We start from the raw sequence: 24,148 nt of genomic DNA, 5'->3' as shown, positions 1-24,148 counted from the left end.
ATTCTGAGGGGGTGTGGATTTATCCTAGAAATTTGTGTATACACTATAGCTATTCTGTTGTAACCTGTATTGTATTTATCTGCTTACTTTCTCCCTAGCTGCTCAGCCAGTGGGAAGGTAATGCATGAAATGCTGGTGTGATGGTCTTGAATGGAATGTTTGGGTGCCTGGATGCTTGAGTGTGTCAGTTGGAGTATGGGCTGAGCAGGAGGCAGACTGCTCCTGGTGGGGCTGTATCTCTAGAACTCAACTACCTGTAACTGAACTCAATAAATCTACTTAAAACTACATCCTGGCTGCGGACCTCGTTACTACATAGTCCTATGACTTTTGCTCATGTTAAATATACCAAAGTAGCTTTGCAAGCAAAAGGCAACATGACCACTTACAATAAATGTCTTCAGTGTCCTGGAAATAGTTGTTGACCTCCTAACAAGCTGTTTAAGGAGACGCAATTATGCAGAAGTTGCAGTAATGCGCCCACACTACAGGGGAGGGACAAACTCCCAGCGTGGATATAACGCACACACCAGCCATCCAATAATAAGCAAGTAAAGGACACTGAAGCCTAACATTGGTAAACAGTGGGCGGGCTTTCAGCAAACGGTAACGTGTCAAAATGTCTCGCAACAGCCCTGCCTTACGGGAGACCTAAAAAGGTGTGGAGTCGAGATTGGTGTTTCTTGGCAAGTGGAATCCGTTACCTTTTGCCTGCACTTTTTTCACGAAGAAAATTGATCTTATTGTCCCTTTTGTCACAAAGGATGGCTGCTCCACACAGGACCTGCACTGCTCCGTTCTAGATTTGGCTATTGCAACAACTCCTATTTGGTTTCTATATCCGGTCTTCCCTACTGAACAGACTCCAGTCAGTACAGAATTCTGCAGGATGCCTTTTTAGTTTGGGCAGACTGATTCTAGCGGTTAAGTTATGAAATGCCTCCTTTGGATTATACCAACAATGTGCATTGGACTTCGATCCTGGCCTTTGCTTACCATTGAGTGGCTTTTTGTCGTCTCCTTTTCTTACTTGTGAGTTGATGGCTTGCCTTTCTCCCCATGTACTTCTGCCTTGATAACATTTGTGGGTGAAGTTAAGTCCAGGAATTGCTTAATAAATCCGGTATCTCTGCCAGGAATGGCCGGTAATATGTAATCTATCTCTAGTAGATCGAGTGATTACCAAGGTTGGCAGTTAGGGCGAGTAAGGTCTTGTGGAGTAGGTATCCACCGTTGCACAGGAACAGGCCTCATTGCAGATAATGCTACTTGTTCTGTCCAGAGGCAGTAGTATGTGCTTAGGTCTTCGTAGGAGATCACAGCATTGTGGAGATCAAAATGGGCAATGATGGGTATGAGCTGTGAGTGCGTGGCACCTGGTCTTTATATTTGCACTTCTATTTGGAAATATGTGGTGTGGGAGGGTTGGACATGGAAGTGCAGGTGGAGCTGAGACTATCCATGCAGGTCAGCCTTTTGTTGGGTCTGTGGATCCTGGGTCTGTAGCTCGTGTGAGTTTTTGGCGGAGGTCGTGTTGTAGGGTTTTGAGGACTCCTATGGCTAAGGTGGAGATGTAGAGGACTCCTATGAAAGTTTGAGACCTCTGTTTGCCATTTGAGAAGGAGGAAGAGCTGTAGTGTGAGTCAGTCCCCTGTGAGACATGGACAGATATCCGTAAGACACAAAATAGTGGAATGTGGACTTCAAATCATAGATGCTGTTCTCTAGGTGGAATATATCCTCAAAGGGGAGATATCAGTTGTCTGCACACATCCTCGGAGGCAGAGAGCCATACTTGGACTCTGATAGGCATTCCCACTCAAAAATCAGGTGGCGGAGTATCCCTTTAAGAGATCTGCGGCGATTGTTGTCCCTCATTTGTTCATGAAGGTTGGGAGTCTGGTGTCCCGTGCTCTCAAACCAGCACTGGTCATAAGCTCAAACCTCTTAATTTATAAATAAGGTTCCATTTGCCAGCTTTTCTGATGATTCTATTTTAGACAAACAAGAACACACTATTTCATATGTTTTTGTTTTTAAGAGTGGAGCAAATGCAGAAGTTGGACCCTCTTCCGAGAGTATCCTTTCTGCTACTTATGACCCGAATGCCAGTAGTTGTACATATTGATAGCACAGGAAAATGCAAGATGTCTTAATAACTTGTATCGGTAGATACGCACAGCAGTACTACAAACCTAATGTCTTCTTACTTGGAGCGCATAAAACCACACAGGATTTCAAGATTTGAGTGAACATTTATTAGTAAAATGTGGAAATATACTATTTGCATCCTAATATATTCCCAAGGAAAAAATAAATATGCAGATAAAATGAAAGAAATATCCATAAAATCACAAATGTTCAAAAGAGTGTACGATAAGGCTGGGAGCCCTGTTCATATTGCTCTCCTTTGTCACCTTGACTGAAGGTCCGTTCTTCGTAGTGGTCAGGATTGCCTTGTAGGAACTAGCTTTGCAGAATCAATAATAAGTATTTGCTTTGCTGCTTCTTGTAGAGATTTGAAAAGAAGTACCAGGGGGAGAAGTTGGCTGGATGTGTGACCAAAAGCACCCAGTTCGAGTACGCCTGGTGTCTCATCAGAAGCAAATACAACGATGACATCAAGAAGGGTACAGAGCTCTTGGAAGGTAAATGCCTTTTCTCTGTAACTTACAGTGATTCCCGTGACTGATTCTAGCTGTCGAGTTGTGAAATACTTCCTTTGGACTCTACCAAAAATGTGCATTGGGCTTCGATCCCGACCTTTGCTTGCCATGGAGTGGCTTTTTGTCGTCTCATTTGCCTACTTCTGAGTCGATGGCTTGCCTTCCTCCTCTTGTTCTTCTGCCTTCATAACACTTGCGGGTGATGTCAAGTCCAGGAATTGCTTAATAAATCATGTGTCTGCCAGGGATGGCCGGTAATATGTGATCTAGCTCTCTTCGATTACTACGTATAATTTTCTGCTGCTGGCCCGTCTTTGTCTGCATGCTTCCTCCCCCTCTCTGCATACGAGTCCCACGTTCTCAGCAGTGTGGGCGATGATGCTTACCGCTCTCCAGTTGAGTATTATGAAAGTTTCTAATGTTTGCAGATTCAGCACACTTTATTGTCTCTATTTCTAACTGGTTTCGAGTCTGGGTGTAAAATGTCTTACGGCCGAGGAGGTACGGAGGACTTGGGCTCTTGTTGCCTTGTGACGTCATTGCAGGTAAAAACAAGCATTGGCATAGCCAATAGGTCTCGCCTTTGGGATCTTATAAGTGTATAGCCATGCAACAGTTGATGTTGCACCAAGGATTATGCTGCATAACAAAATACTTATGAGGTCCCAAAAGCGAGACCTATTGTCTATGCCAATGCTTGTTTTTCTTCTGTTGAGGAAACGTGAAGTTGCCTAAAAGCCAGCGATGCATTGCTGGTGCATATAAAACATGTTCAGCAGTTAGTATGCATTAGTCACAAGGGAAGGTGTGCCAAGGTGAGTATTTTTTTCATGCAACTAGCATGGAAATTTTGCGAAATATTTCACAATTTTATGCAATTTTATGAGTGTGGTTTTAATTTTAATAAAGTGGTTATGAAGTATCTCAGTACACATTGTTTTCACGTGGGGGCACACCAGCGGGCAAGTGGTAGATATCTCTCAAGCGAGTCATTTTCTGCACGAACCAACCTCACTGAAGTAAGAAGCATTGGCATAGCCAATAGGTCTCGCCTTTGGGACCCTATAAGTGTTTAGCCATGCAACACTTGATGTTGTTGCACCAATGATATTGTGCTGCATAACTAAATACTTATGAGGTCCCAAAAGCGAGACCTATTGGCTATGCCAATGCTTGTTTTCTTTGAATTCCTATACTTGCAGTCTTGTTTACTCCATCTTAAAACAGAACTACCCGTTCCAGAATTCAGAGAAATAAAAACTTTAGTGGGGCATCCAATCACACATGAAACTGAGAAACTTGGCGGCTATGGTAAACAAACAAAATAATTACATGCGTGGTACGATTGCACTTTTTGTTGTGGAAGCACAGAACGTCTGCCCAATAAAAACATGTACTCCTACTTAAGTACCTCTCAGTAAAAGATATTTTTAGGTAAATCACATAAGTTCGCAGTACCTGTTAAGTCGCACCTAAAAAATGAGCCATTTACTGAGGTACTGTTTCTTTTCCGCTGAAAAAAACGTCTCTGGCCCTACTTCTGTGTCCACACCTGCGACTCTGCAGCAGTCCTTCTTTTGTACCCATGAAGGCTAGGAGTAGCTCTGCTGGTTGCCACGGAGATGTCTCTTCCCTGTTCAATGGAAGTCGGAACCGGAAAGGGGTGGTTGTTGTTGTTGTTGTTGTACCGGAAGCACGTGGTGGAAAGGTTGCAGCGCGAGCTAGGAGGATGATCGGGAGTATCCTGTTCTACATCCTGCTGCCCGTGGCTAGGGCCCTGCGGGGGTGGAGCCACGGTAAGGTGTGGAACAACTGTGAGGAGGGGGCAAGTTTAGTAGTCTAGGGGGCGTGAGGAGAGGAGACAGACTTTGGAAGAAGGGGAGGCTGACGGCGGATTTGGGGCAAGAGCTAAGATCAGGCAACGGAGAGGACGTGAGAGTCAGATAACGTGTGCCAAAGTGCTCAAACACAGCGTTCTTTAATTAGGATACTCCCCTTTTCCCAATCCAGATATGTTACTAATTATCATCCTCCTGTAAGCCGGTTTCGAAGCGCTACAAAGGACCTTTAGCGAGGCATGTCGCGCTTTCTAACTCCCAAACTAATGAATGCATCCTAGGGTCACAGGAGTTTTGTGGGTGTGTTCCTATATATTGAAATGTATAGAAGGGGCAAAGTGAATAGAAACAAGCAAGACAATGAAGTTAACCGAGGGGCCAAAGTGAAAGTGATCACGTGGGGGAAAATGCTACAGCCGGCCACAGCTTGCAGTGCATGTGCGCTAGTGGTGCGCGCGCAGCAGTAATCCCGCCATATGGCGCCTCTGCTCAAGCCTGCGCACATGCACTGCAAGCTGTGGCCGGCGGCAGCATTTTTTGAAGCCCTTACTTAAAGTCTCGCCAGACCAGCACAAGCACTGGGTCAGGCGAGACCTAAAAATGACTCCAACCCGATATATACGAAATTCTTTAGAAAGCCCCCAAATGCCCTGTATTTTTTTTTTTTTTTTTTTTTTTTTTTTTTACAATTTCCACCTGTTCATTAAATTTCAACCAGGTCTGTGATTTATTCTGAGAGTTGCAGTTGACTGCAGGTGCCTCTAATCATGAAAAGGCCATTATGGGCGCTCAGGTAGGCCATGTTGCACGTGCCCGCGAGAGGTAATGATAAAAATGGATGTTGCATTTTTCCTTCAACCCCCTCCCGCCAGGGCCGAGGTGCGCACGATGGAGCTGCTCCTGCAGCGTTCCCAGGGCCGTAAGGCCTGAAGAATGGTTCTGCGGGGAGCCAGGATCTCTGGCGACCTGTCCAAGGACCCGGGGAAGTGGACAGCCCCTACCCCTCTGAGAGCCTCTTTGTTTTGGTTAGATGCTAGTGACTTCCCATTGGAGGATCTGTGAACCATAAGACCTGAATAGACGCTGATGGGGTAAGCAGGATCACAGAGATAAACGTCTAATTGCCTCCAGAATCTTATCACCGTTCCCCCTGCAAATGCTTTTACAAGGAAATGGGATTGTTAAAAAAAAAAAAAAAAGGCCTGGAGACAAAACTCTGCGTGGGTTGGAGGGTGAGACAGACACCCCCACCACACACGCACACTTCTTCACCGTGTGGCCATGTCTTTAAGTGGGCCGGGTCTGAGCACCAGCAGTTTAAGGGGGGACTCGAAACTGGTCTCTATCGGGCTCTGTTTTGTGCTCTGACACAGGTGGCCTGTTTTTAGGTCTCGCTAGAGTCTGTGCATGCGCTGCTCTTGCGAGAAATTTAGTAGGTGGTTTAAAAGTGCTTCCCAGGCCGGCCACCAGCTTGCTATTAAGCGCACAAGTGCGTGCGACGTGCACAGCACTTTATCCTGTCGCGCACACAACTCTCGACACCACTCGCGTTTTTTATTTATTTCATTTTGCGGCCGCACGGCTATTGGGGACCGTACCTTCATTTTAATGTGCATGACACCCGTTTCTCTAGCTCAGGTCAGAGCTGATGACGTGTGTGTGGTTGCAACTGCATACAAATGAGCTAAACTGATTTGGTCGATTGCATTTCACTTTGTCTTCCAGGCGTCACTATGACCCGGCAGTTCAGTGTTTGCTGCGATCTCAGAAGCCGATACTGACGCGCTGGCAATCAAGTTGTTATTCACGAGCAGGGCTGAAACGTTTCAGCAGAGACAAATTGTTGCTCGTCTGGAGAGCGTGACCTTCTAAAATGCTGCAATTCTTACTTATCACACATAATGCTAGAGGAATCCACAGGAAAGCTTCATCTCAAAACTTGCTGAGTGTTACAAGCATGAATAAAATAAGAAAACTATCTTTTCTCTATTGAGTAATAGTCTGTTAAATGTTAAACCTTTGATTCTTACTAAATTTAACAAACAAATAGGCAGTTGTTAGTCCTGTCATAGAAAAGAGCATGTTTACCTTTTTTTTTTTTTTTTTTTTTTTTTTTCATCTTAATTTTGGTCAATAGATTTTGAACATGGTATTTTGTTGCATTCATTTTTCCCAGCAATAGTTCTGGGAAGGGCTTTCTCTTCCAGATGGCACCGCCATAGGTTTAAGTTATTTACAATATAATTTTTTTAAAATGCATGTTTATTCATGTATGGGGAGGGCTCCAAAGGCAAAAGGCAATTTTGCGTGGCACACCAAACATCCTTTCCCTGTTCCTTGTCCCAGATTTCTTTTCACCCAATGTTTGTCCCATAACACCCACCTTTTCCTTCCTTTTTGTTGTTCAGTTATCTCTTCTCAGGTAAGTTTTACATTTGGAACTTTATTAGTTTCCATTAAGCTACTGGCTAAAGCAAACATTTGTTGTTTTTTTGTGGCCAGGGTTTTTTTACAATATAGATGCACTGTTTTCCTTATTAGTTAGGGTTGCAGCAGTGTCTTTTGAATCCTTGCCGGGCAGTGCTTTAGACGGGCATGTAATGAGCACCATCACTTCTTTAATTTGAGAGGGAGAGTGTCTGCACTTCTCAGCAGCACTGCAATACTTTTAAAGGTTAAAGGTCTGTGGCAGGGACAGCAGTTTCTTTGTTGTACAAAGTCGAGAAGACACAGTGGGATATTAGTCAATGGCTCACCCTTATCATGGAAGTTTGCTTTTATATCCGCGGGGATGGGTCGCAGTTGCTCTGCAAGCTGCACTGATCCTGCCACACCCCTCCCGGACTGCTGCTGAGCCCCTGGCACAGCTTTGCTGCACACCACAAAGACAGACATGTTTAATGTTGCATGTCTCTGTTCCACATGTCTGACGAGGCATCTTCCAACTAAACCCATGTCTTTAATAGCCTCACTTTTCATTTAGACACGCGGTACAGCACTTTCTTCCTTTGGACAGTGGGTACAGAAGTTCCTTTTCATCAGTGGACACAGCACTTTCTTCCTTTGGACAGTGGGTACAGAAGTTCCTTTTGACCAGTGGACACAGCACTTTCTTCCTTTGGACAGTGGGTACAGAAGTTCCTTTTGATCAGTGGACACAGCACTTTCTTCCTTTGGACAGTGGGTACAGACGTTCCTTTTGATCAGTGGACACAGCACTTTCTTCCTTTGGACAGTGGGTACAGAAGTTTCTTTTGATCAGTGGACACAGCACTTTCTTCCTTTGGACAGTGGGTACAGAAGTTCCTTTTGATCAGTGGACACAGCACTTTCTTCCTTTGGACAGTGGGTACAGACGTTCCTTTTGATCAGTGGACACAGCACTTTCTTCCTTTGGACAGTGGGTACAGAAGTTCCTTTTGATCAGTGGACACAGCACTTTCTTCCTTTGGACAGTGGGTACAGACGTTCCTTTTGATCAGTGGACACAGCACTTTCTTCCTTTGGACAGTGGGTACAGAATTTCCTTTTGATCAGTGGACACAGCACTTTCTTCCTTTGGACAGTGGGTACAGAAGTTCCTTTTGATCAGTGGACACAGCACTTTCTTCCTTTGGACAGGGCTGGCAGCAGAGACTTTTGGTCAAGCCGTCCAGTGCCTTCAGCTTGCTTCGTAACTTCAAAATGTGTTTGTGTTTAGGGAGGAAGAACACTGAGATGTGTATTTTTTTTATTTTTATATTAAAGGCTACAATGCCTTTTTTTCTGAGCACAGCTCTTGATGTCTGGGATCTAACTACTTTTCCTGATAACCAAGACAAGTGCCCCTCTGTTTGTTGTAGAAGTGGCACCAACTTTGCTGTTTTGGAGGTGTGCTAACTCTTTCGAGTGTGAGGTGCACTTCTATCCGGTAGAAGTTTGTTCATTTGGTTTGCGAGATACAACTGTTCTGTGTTGAAACCACTTTTTCGCAATCACTGCTGCAACTTTATATCGGCAGCACGGGCTCCCCTCTCTGACTAGACCTTCTCTTCTTTATAACCATGTTTTCTCGCCTCAACCTACATTGTAGCTTTTTGAGGAATGGCTCGATTAGTTAAGGGGCTTCTGCATTCAATCCTGTGTCTTAGGAACTGAATTTCCCTCTTGCGAGCGGGTTCCAAGCTGCGTGGCTGAGATCATGGACTGTGCTCAGGGAGCTTGTGGATGCCCCTGTCATGCCTCTGTGCAGGCTTGCCCATTGTTTGCATTTGATGCAGGGCCTGTGATGTATTCTCCATGCGTAACACAGTTAAGAAAAGATTGTTTTGTACTGTGTGGATCAAAGGTCTCCAGCTCCTTCTACCCTGAGAGGAACTTCTGATGAATGCAAATGATCATGAGCGAATATTTACCCCCATCAGACGGGGTCATCAGATTGTCGTTCTCGTTGCGCTCACACGCTTCCCCCTCGTCTCCTGCAGTCCCACACTGGAGCTATTCTACGCTTCTTTGCCTGCCCTGTGCTCGCGCACTCTTTGTGATTAACGGTGTTGGGTCTGCTTTACAACAAGCAGGTGGCTTTCAAGCTGTATGGTGGTTGCCCTTGTTGCAAGCGGTGTGCCATCAGTCACCTTATGTGTCTAGGTGTGTGTTAGTGTGGTAAGAAGAGGTGTGGCGCAGCGACCAGAGCAGCTGATTTTGGAGCGCGGGGCTCTTGGTTCGATCCCCGGTACCCACGGCAGCTCAGCATCATGTGACTCTGGGCAATAGCTCACACCATCTTCTTGGCAACATTTGGAACGCCTATGGTTCTGGAGAAGTTTTGCTCACTTAATTGAATTGGAATATGTTTCAAATGGGCGAAATCTAAAATACTTTCGACTGGGACAATGTATTTGGCACCTGTACGGTGGAGACTCTGCTATTACTATGGCTTCACAGCTCATTCAGTAGATCGGGGACGACCTTTCGAGCAGTTCTAAGGTTTCCATCGCAGACTGGAGTTCAGCAGGTCTGTGGAGAGGATGCTGCAAGCAATGTGACAGAGCAGCTCTGGTTGTCACGTGTCCTTGCTTGCATTTCGTGGCTCCTTGCATCAAATGCAAATTTTTCAACTAGGAGCTGTTAAAGGGCATACAGTCAGCTTGACATGGAACGTCTAACGCAAATAAATAACAAGCATTGGCATAGCCAATAGGTCTCGCCTTTGGGACCTTATAAGTGTTTAGCCATTCAACAGTTGATGTTGTTGCACCAAGGATACAGTTCTTCAAATTATCCACAATAACTGAAACTGATCACAGTACGATATCTGAAACTGACCACAACCCTTGAAACAAGCATATGTGGTACTGAGTGGTATTATGTTGACTGTAGGTATGTTGTATTGAGTAGAGTGTAAATAGGTGTTGTAAATGTGTTGTGTAATTACGTGATATTGAGTGTTATGATGCGGAGAGTATTTATGTTGCATAGATTAGTGTGAAAATGTGGTTTGTAATTGTATGGTACTGAGTGGTATGAGGGGTGTATTTATGTTGCATTGAGTAGAGAACATAACTACACAACCTAATACTACTCAATACCACATAATTACACATCATGTAATTGCACTGTATTCAGTACAACATAAATACACTCCACATACCACTCTGTACTACATAAGTGCACGCCATGTAATTACTCTCTACTTAATGCAACATAAATACACTCCACACCATACCAATCTGTGCCACATAATTACACTGTACTCAGTGTAACCTAAATACACACGTTTCGCTCAAGTTCATGCTATATAAAAAAAAACCAAAAAAAAAAAAACTATTGCAATGCAATAGGTCTCACATTGCTGAATCTTGGAGCTTGTAGTGTTGCATTATTAGCAATGCCAACAGCTCAAACTTTTATAATGCGAGACCTATTGCTTTGCAAATGCTTTTTTTTTTTCCGGACTGCAGTGACTGCGCTGCTCACTAGTGAAGAGTTACAACATGACTTGATGCCTGGTGAGCGTTGTAGGGGAAGGGAAATACTTTGAAGAGTCATTTTCTCTCTGAATTTACCTTTTTATCTCGGGAGCTGCAACATTATGGTGGTGTCACCGGGGCTTTAGGTGGAAGCTATTTCAATAATATTAGAAATCCTTAAAACCCAGGCAAGACCTGCTTCAACTTATGGAGCAGAACTATGGGGTCACTCGAATACAGATAGTCTAGCGAGGGTTAAATTCTTTTATAAGAAAATTATTAAGTCTACCCTCTAGTTCTCCTTTGGTCCCCATTAGATTCGACCTAGATCTGCTTCCTATTGAAGAGGTGGTGGCAGCTCGGCCTGTCCACTATTGGAAGAGACTATGGTCTAATCCGGATCTTGGGACCTATAGAGATGAATTTATAGAGATTTGTCCCACAATCAAATATATGAATATTCCTTGGTTGACTCATGTCAGGGACACCTGTTCCAAGATTGGACGACAGGCCCTCTGGGATACCCCAGGAAGTTCCTGTTTAGCTGTTTCCAAAACCAATCTGGCTGATGATCTTAGACATTTCCACTTAACACGTCTACACATGAACTCTAAAATAGGTAGGCTGACTGAGCAGTTTCTCTTGGTCAAACCAAATTATGGGAGGGAACCGTTCTTGGATTTGATTTTTCCTAATGTGGCCAGGAAATTATATGTACAATTTAGAATGGGTACTTTACCACTCAGGTCTTTTACCTCTAGTTGGGGCACCACTAAGACTACTTCATGTCCTGCATGTGGCTACAAGTTGGAAGATGAAAATCATGTGTTCTTCTTCTGCCCAACGTACCATATCCATAGGAAGTGTTGGGTGAAAGCAATATGCAGGAATCTTGGTTTTAGAGACTGTGTTACCGCCCTGCGAGTTTTAAAATATGACACCCATCCACCCATTGTCTTCGCAGTTTCACGTTTTTTAAATGCTGTATGGTTGCAGCATAGGAAATTTTCCACCAATTGTTAATCATTTGATAATTTTAAACCCAATTCGATTGTTTTATACTGTTTTGGTGGTTTAAATGTGTTCTGCTTTTTGACATGATTATTGATGAAATGTATTGTTGCTTTTATGGCCCTGGTGGCCGAAATAAAGTTTTCAAATGGAATAATATTAAAGCCATAGTTGCTGCTTATTTATATTATGCAATTAAAAGCCATTGACAAAGCAAATACTTGACTTGTTGTAGGTATGATGTTTCTTGTTGTATCATATATCTGGATGCAGTGACAAACTACGAAATACAAGTCGGGCGGCGCACACTGCCAAGCAAAGATTTTTAGCTTGCGTGTTTTTAAGCCACGGCCTTAACTACATTGACCACGCCCCTTTGAGAGACCCCCCCCCCCCCCCTGTTTTTTCATCCCACTTAAAGCCCTGCTAATGTGGCCCTTCTACACCATCCTAAAGCTGGCATCTTGTTCATGCTAGTTCAACAGCCACCAAGCTTCACCTACCATTTTCAGGTTCAAAATGCCATGTCATGCTTAGTTATTTGCATATGGCGCCCAGAGAGGGCTCGGTGTATCTGCTGGCGGTCTATGCATTGCTGTATAAGTAATACACATCAGCTGCTTGCAGTACAACCTTGATAATCGATTAGCAGTTCAATGTTACCTGTTATTATTACTCAACCCTGTGGTACTCCTTTCATCCGATTTATGAAAAGCTGCCACAGTTCTAACAGGAATTTCACCTGCAGATTGCATACACTTTTCTGCAACAAAACACGCAACCCACTGAGCTATCTCACCAGCTATATAACTTCTCTTATATTCGTTTGATCGTGCACTATGCCTGGAACACATTTGAATACTGGTGATTTCTTGGGTTCTTATTGCTGCTGTATGGCACTAGATGGGGCCCTTAAACAATCCCTTTTTCATAGATGAATTACATGGATGTTGGCTCTCCTGTGTTATCTGCAGTTTTTGTCCCAAGGTGCATATATATGTCGAGCGTGGGCCCCTATAAAAGGACGCATAATTAACCATCTGTCCATCTGTCCCCTTTGACAGGTAAGGTGCAAGGGAAACATTAATGAGCCACACTGCTGGGTCATACGTGACGTCATTAAGGGTGCAATGCGAACTGAAATTGGCGTTGCCTTCATCAATGTCATATGCGATGCCAAATTTGATTGGCTTGAGCTACTGCCCGCTTCCTGTCCCCTTGCTATTAGATAAGCGCTTAGAAGCAGGCAAACCTGTGTCCGAGCAAACCTTCGTAATTGATATACGTCAATGGAAGTGTCTTTTCCACGATGGTCAGTCTTGCTAAGGTTACAACTGTAGTATTTCTTTCTGTTTTTAAAAAGAAAACCGCTCTCCATAAAATATTGACTGCGCGTCATGATTTCAGAAGTTTTGCTGATTTGAAGTTCCAGCTTTAGTTTTTTTTCCGAGATAGATGGGAGTCGCATATCCTACACTTTGGATTGTAGCACATTGTACAATGGAGAACAGGGGCCAGAAACGCCTTTACTTTTTAAAGCTCCCATTCCGAAGGATAACGAACGCTGCTTGATTGCCTCCTGGTATTCCCATGGTTGGAGGGCTGCCTCAGGCCCCTTGTTCCGTCCAGTAGTGGGCATGCCTTTCAACTGTGGTTTCCAGGGATATGTATCACTTAGCCAGTTCTCAGTCCCTGCTGACCAGCACACCTTCTTCCTAAATAATCCAGCCCTCAATCCACCTGCTACACCCGGGATGCACTGCTCAATCTTCGAGGGTATGCGCACGAAGGTAAGCTCACCTTTGAAGAGACTGCTTCTCCCTTAACTGACCTCACCCACAAGGACCTAATCGTAGGAGGTCTCTTGAATGTCAGATCCCTACCTAAGCATGCCACTGAAATCAATCTTCTTATAGACTCACCATCTAGATGTCCTTTTTCTAACTGAGACCTGGACACATGCCAACTGTGAGATCGACTTAGCATCTGCCTGTCCGCTAAACTTCAACATTCTACATCTCCCCAGACCTAAAGGCCGCGGCGGCGGAGTTGGCGTCATCTTCCGAGCCTCCTGGCAAATAAACACCATCGACATTGATCCAGTACCTGGAACTGAGCTCTTTGGTCTGGCCATAAACTGCCACCCAGGAGTCACCTTTACGGTGATCATCTGTTACCGACCGCCAGGGGCATTTCCCCTCCCGCAACAGCAAGCTCTTCTCACGCTCATCACAAACATGGCAACCTCCCATAACAAACTTATTATTCTAGGAGACTTTAATCTCTGGCCCAACGGCAGCCTAGATACAGGACTAGACAACCTTTTGCTGTCTTGTGCTAGCGTAGGGCTTCACCAACTGATAAAGGACCCCACCCACTCCGCAGGCAATCGTCTTGACCTCATTTTCTCGAGCCCTGATCTAACTCAAGTAGGCGACATTCTGCCTATGAGTTGGACGGACCACTCGCTTATTAAATTATACATCACCAACGTCATAATAAAGTCCAAGAATAGCTCTCCACCACAATTCCCTTACCGAAATTGGAAAGCTTTAGAAAAACTCAGCACCACCACCAAAGTCTTCGAAGTGCAGGATAGTTTCTCTCCTACCAGCTCGGTGGAAAACAACTACAGATCCCTCAGCTCGAGAATTACTTCTATCACGGACTCGGTTGCCCCATTAAAACACTGCAAACCCAAAGGTAGAACTCCTGCACCCTGGTACAATGACTCCCTCAAAACCCTCAAATCAGCCTGTAAACAGGCCGAGAGAAAGTGGAGACACGGATACTGTGACACTAATAAAGCCCTCTGGAAAAATTCACTCCGTGATTACAAATCTGCCATTGCAGAGAGTAAATCGAATTAATACTGCAGCACTATAGCCAACGCTGCTAACAGCCCAAAAAGTATATTTCAAATCCTGGATAATATTATACATCCTGACTGCGCCAAGAACTCTGTCCCACCATCTCAGACCCTTTGTGACAATCTCGCTCTGTTTTTTACGGATAAAATTGAGACCATCATTAACAATCTGGCAACGCCCCCTTCACATAACCACTCAATCCCCCCTGGAGCTGGCTCCACCAACCCTGATCCTTCGAGATCAGTGTGCCCTCCTATGAATAGTCTCCTGGCCTTCCCCCTGATTTCTCAAGCAGAATTTGAGAAACTGGCACGGGGCATTACCTCGGGATCTCCCCTTGACCCTCTGCCCCCAAAAATCTGGAAAGCATGCGGGCACGAGTTATTCCACACCCTTCGGATGATTTGCAATCAATCTCTCGGCTGTGGTCTCGTCCCCATCCCCTGGAAGCAAGCGCTCATCACCCCGCTATTGAAGAAACCTACGCTGAATCCAGAATGCCTCTCCAATTGCTGCCCCATATCTCTTCTGCCATTCCCGGCAAAGGTGCTTGAACGTTGGGTCAGCAACTGCCTCTCAACCTACCTTGAGCAGCATCACGCTCTGGACGAATTCCAATTTGGCTTTCGTCCAGCCCATGGCACAGAAACTGCAGTGCTTACTGCCATGGAAGAGCTTCGAATGCGTGCAGACAGGGGCCAAGCCGTGGCCTTGATCTTATTAGACCTGTCTGCCGCATTCGATACTGTCAACCACGCGACCCTGCTTGAGAGGCTGAGAGAGGCAGGGGTCGATGGCACGGCCCTGCTCTGGTTTCATTCCTATCTCAGTGACAGAAAACAGGCTGTATCCCTCCCCCCTTTCCAATCTGTCTTCTCCCCTGTCCCTCACGGTGTTCCCCAGGGCTCCTCTATCAGTCCGATTCTTTTTAATGTTTACTTGAAACCACTGGTCACTTTAATTAAATCCCACAACATGACTACAGTAAACTATGCGGACGATACCCAGCTCCTTTTCTCTTGGGAGGGCGAAGATTCCATCTCTTTAGAAGCCTTCCACAACTGCCTAAGAGACACTGCAGGCTGGTTACATCGAACTCCCTCCAGTTCAACTCCTCGAAAACCGAGGTTCTGTTCTGTCCCGTAAGCCGCATACCCCGCCCTCTGCCTGCCGAGTTTTGGCCCCCGGAAAACTTAAACAACCTGCTACCAGCGTTCGCATTTTGGGCGTCATGCTAAATCACCAACTGAGCATGGAAACGCAGGTTTCAAGAACAGTCGCCACCTGCTCAGCCCTTATGCGCTCACTGCGCAAAATCCTGCCTCTACTACCACCATCAGCCCGAGCATCGATAGTCAGGTGCACGATTCTCAGTCGCCTTGACTATTGTAATGCCCTCCTGCTTGAATCCCCTGCGACACTGCTAGACAGACTCCAACGAATTCAGTCGGCAGCAGCCAAACTGGCTCTTGGATGGACCAGGAGATCCTCGACCACCGCTGCCTTGGCCGAGCTGCACTGGCTTCCCTTGAAGCAACGCATTGCCTTCAAAGCCCTTTGCTTGGTCTTCAAGGCATTACACGGTACAGGACCTAGTCCTCTTAAACGTCTGTTCTCGTGGTACATCCCCACCAGAACACTTAGGTCCGCAACCGCATGCCTTGTGAAAGTACCCAGATGCAAGAAGGCCAGAATTGGGGGAAGATCCTTCAGAGTAGCTGCGGCCAAGCTTTGGAACAGTCTGCCTGCCGATATCCGCCAAATCCCTCACCTCCTACCCTTCAGGAAGCGAATCAAAACATGGCTCTTCCCCCACCCCTCAAACCCCGTCCGCCCCTAGTCACCCCTCGACTAAAATCCCAGGAGTAAGCTACCAGCGCCAGGATACCTGCCAGGTGACAGCCGCGCTCTACAAATGTTTTAAATAAATAAATAATAAATAAATAAAACAAGCATTGAAAATGCAATAGGTCTCGTCTTTGATTAAGTTAAATCCATTTGCTTTGCTAATGGTATTGTATAGCAAAGCAAATGGCTTTAACTTAATCAAAGGCGAGACCTATTGCATTTTTAATGCTTGTTTTTAAAGTGCTATGACACTGCCAGCGTTTAACGCATCACAGGGCTTTTTTAAATTTTTTTTTTTTTACTTCAAGCCATGCTGCACAGCAGCATGAACAAGAGGTACTGATGCCTAAAACGCTCTACTTAGAAAGAGCTTTGAGTGAGTGTACCTGTGTGTGGGTGAGTATCTGCAGTGGAGGAGTGTGGCTCAATGGTTAGAGCGGCAGACCCTGAAGCAGAGTTCTGGCCAGGGACCAGAGTTCGATTCCCGCCTCGGCGGGGCTCGGGCTCAATTTCCTCAGACCTGGCTTTTCTCGCCTCGGTGCCTATTCTAATCACGGGCCCCACGCTGCAACTCTGGGCAATAGCTTGCTTAGCCTCCACACCGGCCCCAACAGCGCTAAGGATGCCTGGCTTCACCCTGGGGGTGCCCAGGAGTGGACACTTCACACGGAAAGTCAGGAGGGGTTCCACAGCGGTATGAGTATCGGCGCCAGGAAACCGCAAAAGGCGACACCGCAAGGTGTCTGGTGACAGTGCGCTCTATAAGTACCTTGACATTTACATTTACATGTCTGTGAGTGAGTCTGCCTGTACCTGTGTGCTAGTGTCCACACCTATTCATATAAGACCAAGCAACTGAAAGCATAATGTTTTAGTGAAAATGCGTAAAGCTGCAATACCTGTTGCATTGTTGACCCACAGAAAATATACGCAGTGGGCAGCTGACATGGCAAGGTTTGCGTTGCTCTATAGAATGCTTTATATACGAATAAAACATTATTCCCTCATAGAGGTCTTGAATTAACAGTACTAGAGCCATTTGGAGACTATAACTGAAACTTAGGCACTTGAAGCTAAAGGTACTTCGAGTAAGGCACTGAAGGCGAAAGTCACTTTAAAGGTCTGTGTCTTGACACAGGCTTAACCTGGGGTCTGCTTCTCACCCTGACCACTGTTTGCTGCTCAGAGGCTGGGAATCATTTGAGGTCTGAGCAATCCTGGGTTTACTTGGAACGTCTCTCCTGCCAGGCCAGTGGCATTCCGCCCCTGATGCAGACAGCAGCGCAGGTCGCATTTCACCCCTGGTGCAGCCAGCAGCGCGGGTCGCATTTCACCCCTGGTGCAGCCAGCAGCGCGGGTCGCATTTCACCCCTGGGGCAGACAGCAGCGCGGGTCGCATTTCACCCCTGGTGCAGACAGCAGCGCGGGTCGCATTTCACCCCTGGTGCAGACAGCAGCGCGGGTCGCATTTCACCCCTGGTGCAGACAGCAGCGCGGGTCGCATTTCACCCCTGGTGCAGACAGCAGCGCGGGTCGCATTTCACCCCTGGTGCAGACAGCAGCGTGGGTCTGGCATTGATATAAATATTATCCAAAAAGTCACGAAATTGAAGAGGCTTCTTTGATTATCATTTAAAATGACATCAGAATTGAGAACAATGCGGCCGCCTCGGCGTGAAGCAATAGGAATCATGTGTGTATATAGAAAAGTGTTAATTAAGCGAAAGGCAAAAACAGGGCTGTGGGTGTTATTTAGGCTGTTTGGACAAAATAAGTACCACCTGTGTAGCAAAAGGTAAACATTCTGATTTACTTTTCAAACAGTTGTGCATTTGAGATTGTACCCAGCATAAGTGCCATTCGACGATGCAAGTCTTACCTCTTGGTACTGAGCTGAATTTATAAGAGGATGACTTTTGTTCTAAGGATATAGTTTTGTTGCCGCGAAAAATTAAAATGATGTGTTGGTTGTTATTGGCATTTGTCCTAAATGAATGCAATCTAGTGTAGTCATGGACTTTTGGGACGTGTGTTTAGCTGTGTTGAGTGGTCCCCAACGTTGATCCGCTAGTGTCGGATATATGCAGGATTTTATGGATCTCCCCTTGTGATAAATTTATAGACCATACATTTACATGGGAGCGACTTACCTCCTGGGTTTTCCTGAAGAGGTGGATCAGATGCACAACAACCAGTGACAGCTGCTTTGGTATTTCAAAAAGTCCACTTCAGCCCTCCGCCATTTCTAGAGGCGGCGCCACGCTTCACCCGGTCCCCCATCTCGGGACCGGGACTTAAGATAGGGAGCACTCGAGGCTCCAGGCTAACTCCTTTCCCGCAACGCTCTCGCTGTTTCTGGCTTCTGCCGGCCCAGTCGCAGGCCCCACCCACGTCGCAGGCAGACTTGCCTGACTTCCGGGCAGCCGCGGCTGGGCAGCAGCATCGGCAAATGAGGGGTAGGCTCCCTCTGTGTAGAAATAAAGTTAGCATGCGGGGTGGGCCCCCTGCTAGGACTCCCATAAGCGGGGTGGGCACCCGCATTAATTTATAAAGTAAAACTGTACCTGCGGCGCACGCTCCCTGGATACGGCTCTATTGTTCCGAGGGAATGGCGATGGCAGAGGGGGTGGAGTCTCGCCACGCCTGGCTGAGCTGCTAAGGCACTGTCCGCTTTCACTTTCGTCCTTCACGAAAGCTTTCTTGTCTTTATGGGGCCATATGTTTGAAACACATGGCCCCATAAAGATAAGAAAAGCTTTTACCACAAACGTAAACCAAGCGAGCCAGTCCAACTGGGACGGCTCTAAAAGAGAAAACTGTAGGTCACTGGAAGCTCTTTTCCAAGGGCTGGCCACCGTTTAGCATAAACGGTGACGCCAGCCAATGGAAAAGAGGGGCGGGGCTTAAACCCTGCTAGTGAAATCTACCCAAACTCATTAAATCTCACCAGCGAGACTGCGCATGTCTGCGCAGCCTACGATAGCCGAGACCTAAAAATATTAACGTTTCACATAGCGCTTTGTACGTGTACTTTTGATGGTCTGAACGCTGTAAATATTATGTGCTATTTATTACAGCCTAAAGAAATACGATTACATTTTCTAGCCTGCACTTGAAGCAAAATTATTTGTCTCGTGACACTTGACACCTTTTTAGGTCTCGCCTGACCCAGCGCATGCGCTGGTCTGGCGAGACTTATTGAGAGGGCTCCAAAAAGTGCTACCAGGCTAGCCTAGAGCTACAGTGCATGTGCGCGCGCGTCGCGCTTTACCACGATTACATTCACTTTTGCGGCCGCACGGACGCTTTGAATGATTGATCGCGATCACCTTCGCGGCCGCTTGGCATAGCCAATAGATCTCGCTTTTGGGACCTTATAAGTATTTGGGTATACAACTGTTGCATGGCTAAATACTTATAAGGTAAGGTCCCATCGGCTATGCCAATGCTTGTTTGCTTTTTCTCTTATGACTGGCCAAACCGTTGCCAACGCCTCCAGTCGTCTCCCCCCCCCCCCCCCCCCCCCCCCGCCCGCCCACCCCGATTAATAAGCTAATAGTGTCTTCCTGCAGCGGTTCATTTAGTAAATAACATGCTATAACCAAACTTTTATTTGCTTGTCAACCAAATGTCAGCTGATTTTATTTTTAACCTGTGAGAGAAGTATTTTGACGTGCTTTTCTCGTTTTACGTCTTTTTTGTGTTTAGTTCGAACGCCATTTTGTGGATCTGTTTTTCCTGATATCTCTTTTACAAACCCCTTTACACCCCTCAAGAGCTGGTTGAATAGTTGTGCAATGGGGGGGGGGGGGTTGTCTCTGTCTGTCTGTCTACCTACAACTGTGTGGGGGTTCTCAGCAAATATCACTCACTGGGGCAGGCAGAAGTGCAGAGTCCCCCATGAGTCTCTGGAGTGACTCCTCACCCCCCTCGAACATCAGCCGCTGTGGAAGTTTCATGGGAAACCCCGGTGCTGTGTGTGCACCAGTCTCGCGAGGGGCAGAGTGGGGTCTGCGCCTCCTCAGAGTCCTGGCACCAGCGAGATGCAGCGCCAGATAACCGCGCACTGCAAACCCACGGCCAGGGGGCGCTGCTTTCGTTAAATGCACCCGTTGTTTTTTGTAATCTTATTCTATATTGCTAACACTCGTTTATCCTGCGTGAAAACGAATTACAATTACTAACTTAACAGCGACAGTTCGCCAGAGTCCTCCAGGCAAATAAGTAAATAAACGGAGCGCAGTGTGCCTGAAGCCAGCGCCTCGCTCTGAAATACAGTAAAAACACAAGACACATATCGGTTTGACTGCCCTTCAACAAAAAGCTATTGGCATTGTGTGGAAAACATAGTGCGTCCCAGCTAATGAGGGAGAGTGTGTCACGCCCCCAGTAAAAGATCAAATCCCGGTGGGCGTGGTGAAAAGGAGACAAAGCGGCAACAAGGAGGGACGACGAAGCCTCCTTTACAATGAAAAGCCTACGTTTTGCATATTACATGACGCGAACCAATCAGAAAGATGGGCGGGGCTTCAACTCCGCTTCCGAGCTTCAAAATCTGTATTGATTACAAGAAGCTCTCGATGCCGAGAGCAGCGCATGTGCTGCTTTAGACAGCCGAGACCTAAAAATATGTTCTCCAGCACGGCATCAGGCTCTACCATAATTGTGTTGAGGCCTCAGGGATGCGTTGCATAGTTTTGGATGGGAAATAGAATGTTTTTAGCTATTGTGAAGGCAAGTTAAGATTCCATTAAGGACAAGTAGTCCCTGGGGCTTCTTGTATTCCATGAGGCGTTTGACCACACACAACTTTGTGTTTTTTCATGAAAAGTTAGATAACATATTGAATGAGTATTCTTCATAGCTCCGGGCAGTCACAGGCATGGCTGGTTGGAGTGAATATGTAATCCAGTAGGACTGTGGCTCTAATTTCACTCATTCCTTTACACAATAGGTGGCAAAACTACTTTCTCAGCTTTGAAACCTTGGTTTTCTGTAAAGTTTCTCGTTTACTATGAAAGAGAGTTGAAGCTCTTTACATCCCGCAAGTAATCCAGCCTGTCAATCGGAGGGAACGTTAACCTGGTGCACCTCCAATGTCTGCACATTAGTGTAGGTTGTCTCCTTAAAAAAAAAAGCTTTATATGCCAGGCTTTGATCAGCTAGTTCCACCAAAAGATAAATCACCCTAGACTGTTCTGCCCCCAGTATTCATACCCCTCACAGAAACCAACTTGTCCATTGATTCAAGGTTGGAAAGTGCTGCTTACTTGTGCGCTTATACCAAGCTCAACAGATCTATTCAGCAGCCTGGTCCAGAATGCCCGAGATTAGACCGCTGCTGCTGAAATCTACATGCTATTAGAAGTCACGTGAAGGCTGATGGTTCGTCTCAAAATCTTTCCCCTTCTGGGTTTTATTATAACCAGCCATGAGTGGGATATGTGTGTATATGTGTATATATATGTATATATGTATATATATATATATTCACTTAAAAAAACCATAGGTTTCACACATGTTATAGTTAGCTGTACATTTCACTCGTAAAAAACCAATGAAACTCCACGTTTTAGTTAGATCAGGTAACTATAACTTGCGCGCCCACAATAAACTGCTGATGACGTCACATATTACATCACTCATGACATGGTCTGTGACATCACTCATCACATCAATGATGACATCTGAAATGACACATTGTGGACTGCGGTCGCGCAAGTTATAGTTACCTGATCTAACTATAACGTGGAATTTCATTGGTTTTTTACGAGTGAAATGTCCAGCTAACTATAACATGTGTGAAACCTATGGTTTTTTAAGTGAATTTGCAAGGTTTTTTAAATGCTAATTCCTAACTATAACGTGTGTGAAACCTATGGTTTTTTCAGTGAATTTGTACGGTTTTTTTAAATGCTAAGTTATGTATTTTTTATTTATTTTTCAGATTTTTCACCGCGCGCGCTGTGGGCACTCGGTGCGCTTCGAGCAACGAGCACCCACGTTGCGCAGTTCATACCGTGCGCGCCTCGCCTTTTTTTACACAGTAACAATTTTTTTTTCTCCCTTGCGGGTCCTTCAATTTATTTAATAAATGTGATTGTCATTTCGTTTTTTTTTTGCCGTGCGCGTACGGTAAGCTTACCGTACGCGCACTCCGCGATTTTTTTAAAAAAATATTATTAAATGTGTTTTTCGTACTTTTTGGTCCTTAGTGGACCCCCTGACAAACGCTAGGGGGTCTGCAACTCTCTTCGTTGCCCCCTTTTCACGTTATCCACCTTTGTTTTTCAGTGCGAGACAGAAAATGGCGGCCGACACTTTCTGATTTCGACCGATTCGAATGTTTACAGTCTGGTCAGAATTGAGCTCGCGCACGGCACCGTACGCGTACGGTAAGCTTACCGTAAGCGCACAGAGCGCGCTTACAGATATATATATTGATTTAAATGCTATTTTCTCAGGACCTACTGAACAGATTTACACCAGACCTGCAAAAGGCACATCTCTGACCTGAGGACTACCTCTCTGCCAAATTTCAAGTAATTCTGTTCAGCCGTTCGGGCTGTAGCTCGGACTAAAGGTCCTATGGGAAAATGCATGGGGAAAACACGTTTTGGGACCCCCTTTTTTCTCAGCCCCCGCTTGACGAATCCCCCCGAGACTTTCAGGGTAGGAGCGGAGCGCCCCACCTATTTTGAAAATTTCGCGAGGATTTGTCAACCGGCGCCAAAGTTATTCCAAATAGAATGTTGCGGATTTCCTATGGAAACACGGTCCTAACTATAACTATCTACTGGCGACCGCCAGTAGATAATAAATATAATCCCCTTATGCTTTCCTTCATGAAAGGAAACTGGGCAGGCTTCGCTCATTCCTGGGTATTCCACAAATGTGTTGACGTATAGCTGCAGAGAATGGAGAAACGAGGATCAGCGAGACATTTGAAGCTATATGTCTGCATCTCTGGCGACCGGTCAACTTTTATTCAAAGGTTTCTTGTACAATGTCCTGGTAGCAAGTACTTGCAGGTCCTGGTAGCAAGTACTTGCAGCTGCTGGAAGAGTGTGCATTATAGAAATGCACTGCTTTATGCTTTTCAAAAGAACATTTTGGCCCAGCACACTCTGCCCTACCTTTTAATACCCTTCTTAATGTTGATCTGTGCACTCTGGAGTGTTAGATCAACTCCACCTCGTTAAATAGCCAAATTATAATAAAAAACGTCAAGTGCATTTTTCCCAAAAATTTATATATGACGAAACTTGATATTTTTTAAATAATTTGATTTACAATTGTGCACGTTTGGTTGAGCTCAGGTGGGTGCAGCTAGTGCCTGTGACAGCTACATATAGAAACTCTCCTGCTTGCGCCTATGATAATATTTGGAGCAATGTACTGAAGGTGAGACGTCTCAACCATGCTTTTCAGTTAGTCTGTGACATCACTTACAGCAGCGCTCTTCAGTTTAAGCCTGGCATCTTGTACTGCAGAGCTCTCTGATATGGTTTGTGAGATTCGGTGAGTGGGTGGGCCAAAAATTCATCCGTAACCTTAGGTCTGAAAGCTGTGGGTCAGGGAAAATAAGAACGGCAGTGGATCATAAGTTAGGTTTCACCCATCTAACCATAGGGAGTGTACACCCTTTGGACATTGAGTTGCAGTCAGAGATCAGACGGAGACCATGATAAGTTTCTGCCTTGAAATGTAGAGTCGTCATGTGCAGTCTCTGTGTCCTGGTAGTGAGGCGTCTTCTCGTCATAGTGCAGTGCACTTAAGCTTGTGTTCATAGTGCTTGTGAGTCGGTGTATTATCGCAGAGCAGCACTATTTCCGTTGTGTTCATAGTGTACTGCTCACCACCCTGTGTCTCCTGATAGTGCGCGTGCGCTTGAGCTTGCGTTCATAGTGCAGTGTTCATCAGTTATTGTGCGTTATGGATCACTAGGGAGTACTGTGACTCCCTGC

At 45.7% G+C, this 24,148-nt stretch overlaps 1 protein-coding gene across 1 annotated transcript in view; it reads left to right on the top strand.

The window, feature by feature from the left end:
* Nucleotides 1–24,148, top strand: part of FIS1 (fission, mitochondrial 1) — a 72,515-nt gene that overhangs the window by 16,675 nt on the left and 31,692 nt on the right. The window contains exon 2 of the mRNA XM_085639515.1: nucleotides 2,516–2,648. Coding sequence (XP_085495641.1) covers nucleotides 2,516–2,648 — 133 coding nt within the window. The remainder of the gene's footprint in view (nucleotides 1–2,515; nucleotides 2,649–24,148) is intronic.

Source organism: Triturus cristatus, chromosome 12 (genome assembly GCF_964204655.1).
Source record: "Triturus cristatus chromosome 12, aTriCri1.1, whole genome shotgun sequence".
In the NCBI taxonomy this organism is placed as follows: domain Eukaryota; kingdom Metazoa; phylum Chordata; class Amphibia; order Caudata; family Salamandridae; genus Triturus; species Triturus cristatus.
The sequence above is the reverse complement of the archived record's forward strand: the minus strand, read 5'-3'. Positions and strand labels throughout refer to the sequence as shown.